This window comes from Carex rostrata, chromosome 19 (genome assembly GCF_964058835.1).
Source record: "Carex rostrata chromosome 19, lpCarRost1.2, whole genome shotgun sequence".
Lineage (NCBI taxonomy): Eukaryota > Viridiplantae > Streptophyta > Magnoliopsida > Poales > Cyperaceae > Carex > Carex rostrata.
In genome coordinates this window covers 2959770-2977234 of record NC_135936.1, presented here as the reverse complement: position 1 = coordinate 2977234, position 17465 = coordinate 2959770, and the positions used below count along the sequence as shown (strand labels likewise).

The window sequence follows — 17465 nt, the reverse complement described above, 5'->3', positions numbered from 1 at the left end:
GAAGTGTTGTATTAGGGTTGCGACCAACCTCTTCTTTTGCCATCTGGAGACACTACTAGTGTGCCGCAAATGCCTTCAACTGAAGTGTTGTATTGGGGTTGCAACTTCCCTTTTCTCTTGCCATTTGCAAACATTACTTGAGTGCTGCAAAGACTTTCAATTGGAGAGTTGTATTAGGGTTGCAACTACCACCTTCCCTTGCCATCTGGAGACACTAATAGTGTTATGCAAAGACCTCCAATTGGAGTGTTGTGTTGGGGTTGAGACCACCAACTTCCATTGCCATTTGGAGACACTATTAGAGTGTTGCAAAGAACTTCAATTGGAGTGTTGTATTAGGGCTGTAACAACCATATTCTCTTGCCATATAGAGACACTACTAGAGTGCTGCAAAGACCTTCAATTGGAGTATTTTATTAGGGTTGCAACTACCCTCTTTTCTTGCCTTCTGCATACATTACTTGAGTGTTGCAATAACCTTTAATTGGAGTGTTGTATTAGGGGTGCAATTACCCTCTTCCCTTGCCATTTGGATACACTAATAAAGTGCTGCAAAGACCTTCGACTGGAGTGTTGTATTAGGGTTGCAACTACCTCATTCTCTTGCCATATGGAGGAAATACTAGAGTGCTACAAATACTTTCAATTGGAGTGTTGTATTAGGGTTGCACCATCCTCTTCTCATGCAATCTAGGGACACTACTAATGTGTTCTAAATACATTCAATTCGAGTGTTGTATTAGGGTTACAATTACTGTCTTCTGTTGCCATCTAGAGACACTACTAAAATGATACAAACACCTTTAATTGGAGTGTTGTATTAGGGTTTTAACTACTCTCTCCCCTTGTCATTTTGAGACACTACTATAGGGTTGCAAAGACCTTCAATTGGAGAGTTATATTAGGGATGCAACTACCATCTTCCCTTGCCATCTGGAGACATTACTAGTGTTATGCAAAGATCCTCAATTGGAGTGTTGCATTGGGGTTGTGACCACCATCTTCTTTTGCTATACGCAGACATTACTTGAGTGCTGCAAAGACCATCAATTTCAGTGTTATATTAGGGTTTTAGCTATCTCTTCCCATGCCATTTGGAGACAGTACTAAAGTGCTGCAAAGACCTTCAATTAGAGAGTTGTATTAGGGAACTACCTACTTCCATTGCCATTTGGAGACACTACTAGAGTGTTGCAATGACCTTCAATTAGAGAGTTATATTAGAGCGGTAATAACCCTCTTCTCTTTCCACATGGAGACACTACTGGGGTGTTGCAAACACATTCAATTGGAGTGTTGTATTAGGATTAGGGTTTAGGGTTTAGGGTCTAAGTGATGAGTGTGGCCGCATCAATGGTCAGTGTGTCCGCATTTTGCTCATTTTTCTTCATTTTTTGCAAATTGAAATCAAACAAACGCAGTAATTTGATTCTGTGTATTTTATCCTTTTTGTATGAAAAATATAAGATATTTGGTGTCTTTTTGTGATAAAAAAACTAGATCGAACATGTATATAATTTAGATCTATCAGTCGATAAAAATAAATTAAAATCCTTTGCCCGAATCTCAAAAGCTCAATGATTAAAATCCAAGGCCCAGTACAAATTCTAAAACCCAAACTCCAAATTTCAAAGCCCAAACACTAATGTCAAAGCCTAGAAAAGGAATTAAATAAGGCCTTTTACAAAATAAATCCTCTAACATCAAGAAATTCGCAGCGCAGTCTCTGAAAATTTATAAAAAGGCCCCTATCGACTTAAAATATCCTCAAACAGGCCCCCTAGAAGCCCAAATTGCACTCCAGACCTTGTTAAAAGTCCAAATTACATTTCCAAGTCCCAGAAATTACAAATAGATCCCTGGGAGTATAAAAACTTCATAGAAAAACATTTCCAAGTCATTTGGTCATAACTTATTCGTTGTAAGTCCAAATTGATTAAAATCAGTTCCAAATGAACTCAAATTAAATCGTTTACACTTCTAGATCAAAATAAAGCATGACTAAATATCAGCCAAGTCCTGAAATGACCAAACTACCCCCTCTTCTTGACTTATAATAAATTAAAAATATAAAAATATAATATTCAAGAACATTTTTAAAGCATAAATGATAAATTAATATATTTGACATATATTTCATGTTTTAAAAAATACAAATATGCATCATATCATCTGCACACACATATATATCTAAAGTCAATTAGATTTGACCAAAGTCAATCAGGTTTAATAAAATTCAACCAAACTCAAACAAAGTCAACCAAATATGACAAAATCATAGATGACCCCCATTTTTAGCCCTATTATTCAATTTACATCAAAATAAGCATAAATCATGGGATGCCTTGAGGTATTTAGCATAAGACTTAGGAGAGTCCGCTGATGTAATTAACGACGGGGGCTTGCGCCCGTCGAGTGATAAACGTCCCCACAATCAAACAATATGCTCTTGACAGACTGATGATGAAATGTAGGTCAGTCGAGGGAGGACCATAAGGAATAACGAAAGGAAAAGGAAATGTCTCAAGTTCAATGTCTCTCCCCAAATCCCAAAAGATGAGAACATTGAACCCTGAAACATTTTACTCACTTGCAACTGTTGGTCCCAAAGGCACTTAGAGGGGAGATGAATAGGGTCTTTTTAGATTTTTGTCTAAGTAATCAAGTTATAGCGTGTCTATAAGTTATTCTTGGCAGAAACTAGAATAACTTTGTCCTAAACTAAAATTTATAAAATAAATAAAGTAAATAGTAGAGTTTAGAGATACTTGACACGAGAGTTGTTTACGGAGTTCAGCACTAACACCTACGTCTCCGGGGCCCGTGACCTTCGAGATGGCACGTCTTTCTTTACCCAATGAGAAAGGATTACAAAGTGGAACTAGTGAGCCCTTACAATCTTCTGGGAAGTCACACGGCCCAAACACGAGCACTAAAGGCTCAAAGAAAGACAATCCGATTTGCGAGGATTCAAGGATTGCTAGGTGAGCACAAGGCTCGAAGTAGTTATTGATTTGATCATGCAGGATTACTCTAGGAGTTGTTGAATTGATTGTGAGTATTGAAATTCAAGTGCACAAGCAACAGCGGCTTTCTCTAGATCTTTAAATACGAAATATTAAAGTTGGGGGCGGCTAGAGTGATATCCCAAATCTTGGTATAGCTTCTATTTATAGAGAGCTAATAAAAAAGAAGTAATTGGTGCTGACTGTTGTAACAGTGGATACTGTTGACAACAGTCCATGACCGTTGCAACAGTTCTGCCAACGATAATCCTCTGGATTGTTTAGCATTATGCGACGCTAAGTTTGATTTTATGCGTCACAGACTTTACTGAGGATTTATTTATTCCGTTGGAACGGTAGGCCTCACTTAGGTCAATCTCAAGCTTATTTTATCAATTTTACAGATTAATTATCTTTAATCTTGAGTTAATGTTTTTGCTATCCAATGTCCTGTGCTTCATGACTACTACCTTGATATTGTATTGCAGTTCATTAATTCATCCTTGATGTGTATTTATTGAACCTTCAGTTGTCATGAACTTGCACATTGTCTCAAGAAGGAAAACTGTAAAATGCAATTTATGTATGTTTTGCAAATCTAGTTAAACGAATAAGACGAGGGCTCCAAAGCCAACAGCAACTCCCACCTAACAATGCAAACTTTATGCACCCTACGAGAACACACTACTAGTGTGTTGCAAAGACCTTAAATTGGAGTATTGTATTAGGATTGCAACTACCATTTTCTCTTGTCATATGGAGGAACTACTAGAGTTTTGGAAACACATTGAATTGGAGAGTTATATTAGGATTGCAACCACCCTCTCCTCTTGCAATATGGGCACACTACTAGTGTGCTGTAAAAATCTTTAATTGGAGTGTTGTATTAGGGTTACAACTACCCTCTTACGTTGCCATCTGGAGGCACAACTAGAGTGTTACTAAGACATTTAATTGAAGTGTTGTATTAGGGTTGCAGCTACCATCTTCTATTGCCATATGGAGACACTAGTAGAGTGCTGCAAACGCCTTCAATTGGAATGTTATATTAGGGTTGCAACCACCATCTTCTATTGTCATCTGGGGACACTACTAGAGTGCTGCAAACACCTTCAATTGGAGTGTTATATTAGGGTTGCAACCACACTCTTTTCTTGCCAATTGGGGACACTACTAGTGTGCTGTAAAGACCTTCAATTGAAATGTTGTATTAGGGTTACAACTACCATCTTATCTTGTTATCTATCTTGTCATCTGGAGATACTACTAGAGTGCTACAAAGATTTTCAATTGAAGTGTTGTATTAGGGTTGCATCTAGTCTCTTCCTTTGCCATATGTAGACACTACTAGAGTGCTGCAAAGACCTTTAATTAAAATGTTGTATTAAGATTGCAATTACCATATTCTTTTGTCATACGGAGACACTACTAGTTTCACATGATGACTAATTATTAATGTCCTAATCGTGTAAGTGGCAAAGATAATTGTGACTATGCTGCAATTTCTGTAAGTTCTGTAAGGCACACGGTGTGGGGTGAGCCATTGCAAAAGCTCTACACTATCCCTTGGGCAGCTTATAAGTACCTATTGATGGTCATGCAAACAATGTTTTGTCTTTATAAACATTAATGAACCACCTTCCCATTCACTTCGTTTGCTTGATTTGTCCCTGGTCAGCTTCTTCCAATTTATTGCTTCTTTCTTGGAGAAGTGTTTATTACCGATGTAAACGCTTCGGAAAGCCTTATTAATTCAGAATCTCCACCGCATCCAAAAAATAAAAAACCGAGAGAAAAAAAAGGATTATGCGTTTGCGTTCTTGATCTCATCGAAGGCATTACTGTTTGCTGCTGAGTGCTGACGCCGGCGATTTGCTGATCTTACTCTCTGACGTCAGCCAAGCGTTACGGCTAGTTTTCAAAACCTCACTGCCTTTGCATTTCTGCTTGGATCAGTCTCATCCGTCGAACCATTTATTTCATCAGACTGCTTAGATTTCAGCGTGACTCGACAGCTGAAACCCGCTAAAGTTACCGTACCTTATTTAAGAGAGAACACTCGGTAACTTTTTTTCTGCTTTAGAGATGGAATAATGATACCATTTTGGTGTTATACTTGTACCGATTTCATATAGATGGAATAATGATACCAATACCGTTTGAATCGATTAATCTTTGCATATACTAGTAATTAAGTAGTCATGTCTAAAACGCACACTAATTTACTCGCTCAGAGAACTAAAAATCTTCATGTACACAAGAGAGTTTGAGTTCTGGATTTAAATCTTTTACACCAAATGCGCTTTACTATGTACAGCCATGACAAAAAATTTACAATATAGACATAATGTAGGGGTGGAAAAGCCCAACAATACAGCAAACCATGCAGATGATATACAAAAGTTGCTCCAAAGAAATTTGTCATTGTTGCGGTGCCTATAAACCATTCACCGATATTACACCCAGCCAATGCCATTGCCACTTTTCTAACCAGCCGATAGTTGTAACCTTGGTGATTTTTCCCAATGAAATTTCGGGAAAAAGAAAATAAAATACTTCATGTACAGCCTCAGTTAAGCTAGGAACTCAACTAAACACAGACCGAATTCCTAGATCAAAGTAAAACCAATACAATTCCTGCCTCCTGCAATAAAATTCGGTAATATCCAAAATCTGGAACTACAAAGACCAGATTTCTAAGGGTATTGAACATTCAGAACTTATGCAAGGGCAGACAAGCAAAAAGCCACAGCAAAATTCTTAATACTAGGCACAAGAGTCTTTGTCAAAGCTAGGTCAAATCTTATTTCGCAACTGATGTGGGACCATGTTTCTCCCCGTTAAATTACTTATTGTCATTTAAGAAAAGGCATGCAGCTGTACAGTCGTCTATCTTAGAAGAAGGATACTTCGACTTCCATGCATGCACGGCCTCCTCTACTATGGCCCTGGAAGCCTCCAGTTTGTTTTTCGTGTTGTATACAGTGGAGACTACTTGTTCATTGCGGAGCACATCCCATACCTATCAAATAGAGTAAGAAGGAAAAAACATATCACACTTTGCCCTTGTAACAAATTGCCTAAGAAAATAATACAGGTTTTCTCTTTGCACATGCACTTACCCCATCAGAGGCCAGAACAATGAACAGGTCTCGGTCAGTGATCCGATGGTAAACAACCTGAGGGGTGCAGATGACGCCATGGTGCTTTAATTGGAAATCTCCAAGGGAACGACTCATGGCTAGGCCGGGGTAATTTTCGTCTGGCAGCCATACACGTGCCACACTAGGTTCGTCTCTTAGGGAGAACACCCGACCGTGGTGTTTTTTGATTCTCTCTGCCTCCTCTGCACACAACAATAAGAAAATTTAATGTTAATATTTGTGTTCATGTTTTCTTCTGTTTTTTTTTTTTTTTTCTGAAGGAATGGTACTATAAATGTTAGGTTTGATGCTTAAGTTCATGTTTAATAGATTGATTCCTTTACTCATAGGTCATCCTTTTTCATTCTTTCATTCTTTATCTTCTATGTTAATGTTTAAACTCATGTTCAGTCCTGGCATAAAATTCAAATTTTTTAACTTGCAAAACTAAAAAATATACCACATATGATGGTTGCACCATTATGAGAGGATAATATATAAAAAATAGAAAGAGAGAGAGAGAGACGCACGAGGAATATTGGGTTTGAAGTCAGTAGTTAGCTGTTTGGCTTGTAAACAACCGTCTTCTGAAATGCTAGCCAAAATTGCTCTTGAGTCCCCAAGATTTGCTATTATTAAGTCCTTCCCCTAATTAATAAAATGCAAGAGAAACCAACAAGAGCATGAATAACATTGAATAGAGAATAAACTAATATATATTAACGAAAAATTGTGGAACAGTGCAGGTATCGTGCTTCTTTTGGCATGGAAGGGGCAATTGCAGGCATGTGTAAAAAAAGAAAAAAATCATGCATACTCCCAACAAATTAGAGAATATTGCAGAGACATAGTACATCAGTTGGAAACATTACAAAATTATTCTCTTTTTACATCTTCTCTCTACATAAAAAGGGAGATAGGATAGTTTGAATACTTCTTCAACAAATTTAAAACAGATGGTGTCATATTTTGCATGGGGCAAGTAATAACTCTCACTTTGTAGGGACAAGTAATAACTTTTTATGTACCTGCTTAATAATGTAAACAGCTGTGGTGCCACTGAAAGAGGAATCTAATCCTGGCTTGAACCTGAGCTCACAATCCACAGCCTTCATTGCATTAATGCATGCCTGTTTCCAATCCTCAAACATTGCTAAATTTGAACAACGTGTGTCATGTGCTTCAAGACCAACACAACAATCACTATTCTCATCGCTAAAGTTCGACTCGTCCCTGGAGAGGAAAGAGTTGTTTCTCTGGCTAAGTATCGAGAAAGGAAGGTAGTCTCTCACGAGACGGCTAATCACATGTCCCATACGACCATGCCCGTCAAACACACCACAGAAGATTCCGTTCTCCTTTCCAAATCCCTTCACAGAGAAAACATCAAAATTGTTAATTCCAATTTCATCCACTTTGCTTTTTTTTCCCTTCTTATACCTACAGTGTTAGTATGAAACACACCATTTTTGTTACAAAAACATGCATCTAACAAGATTGTCTGGTTAAACTATCCACTGGTACAACCATGCTCCTAAATGTTCCAGAGAAGATGTCCACTTTCATATTCTACAAACCTTCATTTGACCTGCCCGTACAATCTTTTTCCTCCTTTCGAAATAAGTGCACAGGTAAAATTTGGCAGGTGTACGGCGGCTTTTTATTTTTGAAAATAGTTAGTTAAATTGATTTTGAGAATAATCAATGCATCCTTGAATCTACTGAAAAAAAAATTACAGACTGAATCAACAGTCAAAATTCGCAGGGCAAACAAAAAGAAACAAAATAAAATACCAAAGCAGGGAGAACTAAAATAGTTCCCTAAAATAGAAAAACAGAATAGTTTGTAATTCTCTGTTGCACTAGAAAATAATACTCAGTAACTTTGATTGCAGCCGTGATAATTTGAACCAAGTTCTCCCCATCTAACCTCCCCTCTGAAGTTAACTGATCCGACTAATCGCCCCCAAAAGTTTTGATATAGAAAGAGCAGTTCACTGTTCTACACAATTAAAACCTACTGGTCACCCAATTTAACTTAAAAACATGGAAATTGAATAACCTATTCGATCCCGATGAGCGTAAATCAAGACTAAAACCAATTATATGTACCTGACAGAGAATCGCTGTATCTTGATTGGGACCTTTCTTCCCCCTTTGAGAGAAGAGTGAAGCGATTTTTCTCGTCCCATCTTTCTCTGAAATCGGAGCTTCTTCGTCGACCATGTATACCACATTTTCGTCGATTTCTTGTTTCTCCAAATACTCTGCTGAGGCGCAGTTCCCCATTTGAGAGAAAGAGGTTGGGTTCTTTTTTTGTCCCAGTAGGCCAGTACCGGTTTATTTTGCTCTAATTTCTGAGTGATTATTGCTGTATATAAAATCTTCAAAAGTAAACATCCACCATCTTTATTTTTTTATTTTTTTTATTTCTAAAGAATGATTTTGTTGACTGTTCGTCTATATTCTTTTTAATTGTACAATGTCGTTCTCATAAATATAAATTGTTTATAAAACTTCAAATTCATATATAATTTATATTTGTTAAAATTGTACATAATTTATACGTGGCTTAATAAAAATTAAAAATAATAGACGAGTTCAAGACGATTTTTCTTCGGATGAAACTCAGCAATTTTTTGAAGGATCAATTATTATTATACTCATCGGAATTTTTCAAAATGATCAATATCTTGTCACTACATGTTTTTCATCAAAATATATCATTTTATTTATGATGAGCCTTTACAACATTTATTTATTATTTTTTGAGAGAAAAATAGATATCTAAGTTTTCAAAATTTTAATATCTACAAAATATTTATATATGAATTTCCAAGTCATGATCTCGTAGCCTTTGTAGCTTTTATTAATTGACCAGTTTGTCTTTTTGTCGATTTAATAAAAGAGTTGCACCAAGTCTATTCCTTGGGCCAACTTTTATAATCAAATGATTAAAGCAAGTTATTTTCTTATAACACACCATAAGAAAAAAATAATACATGGAGACCCTCAAATTAACGAGGGCATATTATTTGAAAGTCCATTTGCAATGTTGTCGGCATAACCAGGACACATCAGCAAACTTAGAAGATAATTGCTTGGAGTATAAAAAATACTGATAATTATTTATTTTTTCGATATTAAAGTTTGGAATCACAAAGGTGTTCATGTCAAATAATTGTCTTTAGTAAAGAGAAGGGTATTTGGTCTATTTATATTTGATAAAAGGTTCTTAAAGGCTAAATGGAAAGAAGGGGATGATAGAAATAGTGGCTTGTTTTGATGTCAAAATTAATGTTAAGATGGAGATATTGGATATTTTTAATTTTTTTATCGGTATGTCGGTAATTGGCTATTTTTTAATTCTCATTTGTTTTTCCTTTTTGTTGTTGGAAGCTCCGGACTTTCATTGTGTCGTTGTTATTCTGTTAAAATACAAAGAATTAGATTGTTGTCATGGTTATGGACCATACAATTTGAATTGAATGATTTTAGATAGATTTCAAGATTTTTTTCTACAATCACAAACAATTTAAAACATTGATTGGAATAGGAGGTCCACATAGACTATAGCAGATCTTTTTTTTGTCACCATAATTATTATTGTTGTTGTTGAGAATTTTGGATTCTCAATTGACATCTTTCTCGACAAAATTTATCTTCTGATGTGTAAATGGTATTGACGCTAAACTAGGCAGCATCGTTCATCCAATGAGCTAGTATTCAATAATTTTTTTTTTAGGGTTAATATAAAATTTCCACTAAGAAATATATTGATACTAAAAAATCTATACATTGTTGTTACGTGGACCCTTTGGTATCCGAAACTAAGATTACAGCACCATTACCTCTTTTTAAATTAAAAAAAGCACCTTCAGTAAATATATTGTATTGATAATAAAAATAAAAGAAAATACCACAAATTCTATAAGATTTATAAATAAGATTGGAGTACATTCACAGATAATACACACTAAGTAAATTTAATTATTTTCTAAAGAAATTTCGGAAAACTAACATCCTTTTGTAAAATCAGTAATATATATTTTTTATAAAATTTATATTATCTATCAATTAAACTTAAAAACAATTGATTTTAGTATGTCAGTTCTTTTATCAAATAAATGTGTGCAATTTGTAATTAATATGGAAAGATTAGAAGTGATAATTATCTCATACAAAATAATGACGGCTAGTTACTGTATTTGTAATTTACGAAATCTAATTAATGTCAGGGGCTTAATAAAAAAATGTGAACAGGCTAGTTGGCAAATAATTTAATGTGTTAATAGATGGTTCTATAAACTAGTTTGATATGACGAAGCTATTACCAGAGTTTCCGGTGCTAATTTTATATCTAAGTACCAGAAATCTGAAAGTGATGCGCATATTTAATTAATTGAACCTGAAGTCGACCCGAGTTGAATATCTGCATGTGTGGGTCAGAGCACTCGGATTTTTTAATGGTGTCACTATTTATTAGTTAATCATATGACATACTCAACTATTTTTTTTTTGTTTTTATTTGCTTTGTTTTGGGTCCCTCACCGTTTTGAGAGGGACCAATGAAACCAGGAGCAGGTGCGGCCACGCAATTGTCGTTATCCTAGGTTTCTTCCAGAGAGCCCCTCGTAATTTCAGGAAATTTTTCAGTGTCTTTTCAAAAATTAAATAGAAGGGATGTGCCTCAGAAAATTTTGATTGGTGGTTGAAACTAAAATACACAGTATATATTTGGTGAAATTTGAATTTAAATTTTTCACATAAGGAGTGCTGAATTATATAAACAAATTTAATATTTTATAAGGAGTGCTGAATCATATAAATTTGTTTAAAAAATTAAATTAAATTTTAATAAATATAATAAAATTTAAAGTTATAAAGGTGACTAAATACTCTTATATATGCAATTATTATTCCTCTAACTCCGTTGATTTCCTCCGTTTATGTGACAGAAGTGTTTATTTAATTCTAATTTTATTATTATGATAACGATAGAAATTTAAATATGCCTTTTCGCATTTGCTTCCAACAAATATTATATGGTGTCTAAATTACGAGTCAAAATATACTTTGTTTTAGGTCTTTTGTTCCTAGAAATATTGTCTAATTTTTATATGTCTAAAATAAATATCAAAAGTCGAGAGAGGCCAAAACACGACCCAAAAAAAAAAAAAAAAAAATCGCTTTTTCCAATTGACTTTAAGGGAAATAATGAAATACATACGAGGACATCTATAAAGAAGTAAATATTATAAGTGTTCAAACATATTACAAGCAAAGAAAACGGGGTTTTGATATCAAATGCTTGGAAAGGGAGATACATATGTGAGAATTGAGATTTGCTCTCTCTCTTTAGAACCAACCCCCACAAAAAATAATAAATAAATAAAATAAAATAAAATAACAATTTAATACTTCATTCACAAAATTATTGTACAAAGATCGCTACGTATTGATCTCAAAAATCCAAACTTTTAGGCGCCATAGCTAAGCTTAGTATAAAATCATGCGATATACAACCATTGCTTCCAATTTTATTAATGTTTCATTAAGTGTAGTTTACAATTAATCGTGCACTACGTGTTCAAATAGAAAAAAAAAAATTTAGCACATTAAGCACCACCTCCAATAATTCCATTTAAAACAAATAAGTTCAGAAAAATAATTCCAGAATAATAATTTGAGGATGGGTACTTAAATTAAAAAGAAATAAATCTCATTGTCAACTTTTTATTCAAAATACAATGATTTGGACCTAATTTAGTCATGTCGTGCAAAGGAACACTGCAAAAAGATATCTAATCTTTTGTTCCAATCAGATGGCCACTGCTGTTTACATTTCAATGATCAATAGACACCCCAAGTAATAATCACAATTTACTTCTAGTGGCAAAGACACATGATCTCTATATAAAAGGTCATAAGTTCGAAACTCGGATGAAAAAATTTATTTACTATAATAATAAAGGTATTAAATAGTTTGGTGACTTGATCTTCAACCTTTACTCAAAAAAAATAATCACAACTTACTTTTTTGTTTTTGAAATTCTGAAGATGAAATCTTCATCTTTTATGTAAAATTGATGCTTATCTTCTAGCTACTATGTTAAGATAAAGAGATGACCAAAATCTTCAACTTTAAATATTTATATCGAATTTTTTAATTAAATTTTAAACATGCAATCTTTCACTTAAAAAATATTTTATTGTCAGTAAATCAAAAATCGATTCTTAACAAACTACTTATAAAATCTTCTTGGAGTTATTTTTCGTATATTTCATCAGTCGACGGTCTTTTTTGTGTGTTGATATTCGTCATAAATAAAGTACAAAAACACCTGATCAAGAGACACCTTTCTTCTAGCTCTTACTGTTTGAACTTTGAAAATAAAAATATGTTCATTTTACAAATATGTCCTTATGTCCATAGAAGCCTTTGCCTTATTTTATTTCCATCTTCTCTCTCTCAATAAGCACCTCTTCTTTTTTCACGATGGTTAAAGTACCTGTTCTACAGCTGACCATAAAATAGTTTTTATTTCGTTATATTATACAAGAGGAGGGTTCCAATGTCTCATGCCTTTTATGCCTCATCATACCTCAGATTTTATATCTTCGTTTTCAAAGATTAAATTGTCAATCGGAACCATTCAACATGATATCCATACTAAAATATGGCTGGGGATGAAATTTTATAATTTTTGGAATTTTTTAACTATTTTTTAAGATGGGTATAAAATCATTGTTTTTTTAACGGTTCAAAAACAGTCATTTAATTTGTACTTATCTAAAAATAGTAAAAAAGTTCCAAAAAATCATAAAATTTTATTCCGATGCATATTTTAGTATAAATATCATGTTGAGCGATTTGGATCAACAATTTGAACTTTGAAAACGAAAATATAAAATATGAGGTATAACGAGATATAAAATGTATGAAGTATTGGAACCTCCTCATTATATAATGGAATACACAAATTTATATAACCTAAGTGAAGATTTTGGCATTTGGCTGCCAAGCCTTTTTAAAATATGCTTACACAATTTAAAAGCTATGTTACGTTGTATATATGACACAATTGTTTTTTTTTTTTAAGGTTTATATGACACAATTGTTAATTTAGCAAGTGTGCTTATGTTGTAATTTGACTAAAATTGCCACTACAACATTAAGGTCGATTACCAATTTTCTATAACAACAATGTAAAAATAAAATGTGTTAGAACATTAATTAAATCTTACAAATTGAAATTAGAAATAAATTGTAAGAATGATGAGCACTTGATATTGTTTGAGCGATATTATTAAGTAGTATTGCCTACGGGGGTCCTTTCTAAAAAAAAAAAATTAAGGAAAAGTAGAATAAACCAACTTTACAATTATAAATTGGATTGTCGAATTTGGAAAGTGATTTCAGAGAGAGTATAAATTTAGAATTGAATTTTGTTTAAAGAACTCGAGACAAAATTTATTCATAAGGGAATCTAAATTGTCCGATTTATATTGAGATTTATGCAACTGATTTAGAACTTGATAAATTTAAACGGTCATGTAATTTAAATTATTTTTGTGAATGAATTTTGATACAAATAAGATGATTTAGATCCAACTTTAAATAAAATTTTGTTCAAAATTCTTTGAACAAAACCGTTGGCACGTTGTGTTGACCGAATAAAACCTAGCATAGATTCCTAGCTGATGTTTAATGTAGTCCTATCTTTCTCTCTTCTTTATTTTTCTCCACTACTTATGGGCAGTGGCGGAGCCACAGTGGCACAGGGGTAGGCAGCTGTCTACCCCTGGAATTTTTTTTTCTTTTGACTAGGTTCTTCGATAGGTCTTGCCTACCTCTAAATTTGAATCTGCCTACCTCTGGATTCAATTCGGAGTACCAATTGTCAGTTCAGATTTCAGAGATAGTTTGTGAGTTGTTTAATCTAATTAGGAAAGAAATGTATTTTTAAATCTTTGTTTATTTCTTCCTTGTAATATTTTAAAATATAAAATGTGGCAGTTCTCCAAAGTTTTTTTTATTTTTCTTTTCGGCGGGGATCTCGGTATTCATTTTTTTACTTTTTTTCCAGAGCAAGTGAATGGATGTGTAAAATATTTTCAAGTTTTGTAGTTTTGCAGGGGGAATGTAAGAAAGTTGTTTTGTCACAAGTTGGTCATAGTTAAATCCTACTTAATGCTTATCGTTGAACTGCAGAAACCTACTTGGGCTGGTAAGTGGTAACAAGTTGGTCATAGAATACGAAAAGTTTTTTAAAGCGCTATATTACATCAAAAAGGTAGGAAAAAACATAATACAAGCTGACAAATTTTAAAAACTGAGAAGTCACTTGATGACGCAAATAGTAGGGCCAAATTGCCATTTGGTTGCGAGCTAAACTTGTCCCCTTCAGTTGTTAAAACCATATCAAACCGACCAAAGTTCTCATTTTATTTTGTAAACCCACGGTAAGCGATCAGATACGAGGGATTTTTTTTAGATCTTTTTAGAAGACCTTAAAGTTATGAGATTTTATTTTTCTTTAGAGGAGATAAGAGGACGTCTATACATATGTGATATGTGTAATCCTATAATTTAACCCTCGGTTCTTTATTGAGGCATATGCACTACGGAATGAGATCAGCTGCTCTTCAAATCTCTGCTATTCTATGATGTTCTCTCTATCTCTCTCCTCCTTTTCTCTCTCCTTCTCTTTAAAGTGAGAGATAGAGAGTAAAAAGGATAGCAGGTTCCTGCTTTTTCTTTGAGAAAAGCAGCAGATGCTGATCCTATACGCTACATCTATACTTAAAACATTATTTTTCTTAATTTTTCATGTATTTTACATAAAGTATCAATAATTTATCATATCGATCCTTAAGGTTTTAAAAAATATTATTTTTATCTGTAATTTGTTTTAATTTAATATCTATTATTAACATTCATTGAAATTAGTAATAAATATTATCGTAGAGCCATGTGTAAGAGATACCATGAATTAATCAATATTATTAACATTCATTGGCGTCAATGTCGTCATAAATTAATTAAAAATATTATTTTAATAATCTCGCCATAAATATTAGTGTTGTATTTGATGTTAATATGGATCTACATATATAATTTTTCGAATTTTGACCAATAATGGTAGGGAACAAAAAAAATTGTAAAATTTTAAAATATTACTTTTGAAATTTTAAAAAATTGAAATGATAAATGAGTGATAATTTAGAGATCATTTGTGTAATTTAGTCGGATATCTTTGATGCTAAATTTGTATTTGATAGGTTATATGTTATGCATTTGTTTTTTTTTTCTTTATATAACAACAAGTAAACTCCGTTTTGTATGTGGGACCAGTTAGAAAATTCTTTTAAACTGAAAAAAAAAAATATGAGTATTGGATGCCTATTCTTGTTTCTAATATTTTTTTTGTGTCAACCAATACATGAAGTATCTTTTTATATATAGATATAGTATTTTTTTTTTATACTTTGACCATTTATTTGGAGACAAATCAATAATAGTGACCCACAAAAGGAAAAAAAAAATTGGGTCGATCAAAAGCATAACATAAACCCAAAATTGTATATTATACCTCCAATGTCTACCGTGATATTTCCATGTATCATGTAGGATGGGCTACGCTATTCCATGGAGTAAAACGCGTTTGTACTCCACGCCGTATTTTCATTTGGAAAATTCAAACGATCGATCCGAACCGTTAGATGTGATCTCTATATTGAAATGTGGTTGGAGACCAGATTTTACATTTTTTTGGAATTTTTTTACTATTTATTAAGCATTTTTCAAATTTTCTGTTTTGCTGTAAACAGTAAAAAACAGTAAAATTTTCTGAACCATCGGATCAGCAATTTTCAAAAATGCTTAATAAATAGTAAAAAAATTTCAAAAAATGTAAAATTTGGTCTCCAAGCACATTTCAATATGGAGATCACATCTAATGGTTCGGATCGGTCGTTTGGATTTTCAAAATAAAAATATGACAGTGTAGAACACTAACTCATTTTACTCCATGGAATAGCGTAGCCCATCCCGTATCATGTATGCAATATTACGTCGCAATAAGTTAAGAAATGAACATTTTCTTTCAACTAGTTGCTTCCAAGAAAATGTTTTAAAAACTAACTACTACTACTGTAATTATTCTAATTTTTCGCAACATGGATTTTGGGACGGTTACTTGAAGTGACAATGACATCACAAATGGGAAAGTAAGAGTTCATGACATTAGCATTGGAATAACAGTTAGTTCTCTGTCTTTCTTTTTGCCAAATACAAAAATAGTTAGTTCATGACAGTGACATTACATAATTTACATTATTACTTTGTCCATGACCTTACCTTTACGAGCGCCTAATATAGTAATATAACGTCAAATACCTAATTCGATTCTGACTTTAATTTATCCGTCACTCGGTATATGAACAATCAATTAATCGATAAATTAGTTAGTACGGTTCAAGCTTGGTAGGATCTAAATTATTGATCAAAGCTCCATTATTTTTGCAATCTTCAAATATTATTTTTTGAGCGAGGCTATGATAATACGTATATTACAGATAAATCTGTATTATGAATTCATATTTCAATTTTTAAAGTTTAAATAATCGATTCGAGTTGTTAACATAATCTCTATATGAAAATATACTTGAAAATCAAGTTTTATTTGTTTATTATTTTTTGCACAGATAGAAAATTACCGGATGATCCAGGATTTAAATGGGTGATTCAGAATTGTTAAATTAAGTGATATTCTATCTTTCTAAAAAAAACAGTAAAATAATTTTGAAAATATAAAATTTGATCTATAAGTAAATAATTAAGAGTGAATAAATATAAAATATTTGATCAGAACAAGTCTACAAGACTAAAAATAATTCTTTTAACGGATTCTGTGGAGAAATGCTGTGCCTCAATGGCTAATCCAACTTGCCAAAACAGCAGCATGTTGCATTTGCATCCTCTGAGATATCCCATATTTTGCGTGATTTGTGGAATATCCCAACCGTTCAAATATGTTCTGCACGAATCCAAGAGCTCAAATAATACTGCCCCTGCGCTATCCCCGAATAGGTACTGGACATGTCGGTCACACAAAATATGAGATATCTCAGAGAATACGCACTCCAGCATGTTCATCAGTTTCAGTTGATTCTTTTTTTTTTTACAAATTGGATAATTGGACCGATAGACTACCTACCTTTCTACATTGCTTCGTGAATTCACATCCTCTGAGATATCTCATATTTTGCGTGACTTTTTGGAAAATCTCAACTGTTCAAATACGTTCTGCAC

General features: G+C 33.1%; 1 protein-coding gene across 1 annotated transcript; it reads right to left on the bottom strand.

The window, feature by feature from the left end:
- Positions 1-5698: 5698 nt before the first annotated feature.
- On the bottom strand, positions 5699-8503 carry LOC144571742 (Protein phosphatase 2C family protein). Its single transcript, XM_078321113.1, has 5 exons — positions 8261-8503; positions 7177-7518; positions 6679-6796; positions 6128-6351; positions 5699-6027 (listed from the first exon to the last, which is right to left on the bottom strand). Exons 1-5 carry the CDS (start codon positions 8435-8437, stop codon positions 5851-5853), a joined length of 1038 nt encoding a protein of 345 aa, XP_078177239.1. The 5' UTR covers positions 8438-8503; the 3' UTR covers positions 5699-5850.
- Positions 8504-17465: the final 8962 nt, after the last annotated feature.

Excerpts from the sequence above, each read along its gene's own strand:
- LOC144571742 (XM_078321113.1), bottom strand. The coding sequence starts at position 8,437 with ATGGGGAACTGCGCCTCAGCAGAGTATTTGGAGAAACAAGAAATCGAC. Across the intron at positions 6,352-6,678 it reads CTTCAAACCCAATATTCCTC|AGGAGGCAGAGAGAATCAAA; the intron begins GTGCGTCTCTCT and ends TGTTGTGTGCAG. Across the intron at positions 6,028-6,127 it reads TTGTTCTGGCCTCTGATGGG|GTATGGGATGTGCTCCGCAA; the intron begins GTAAGTGCATGT and ends TCTATTTGATAG.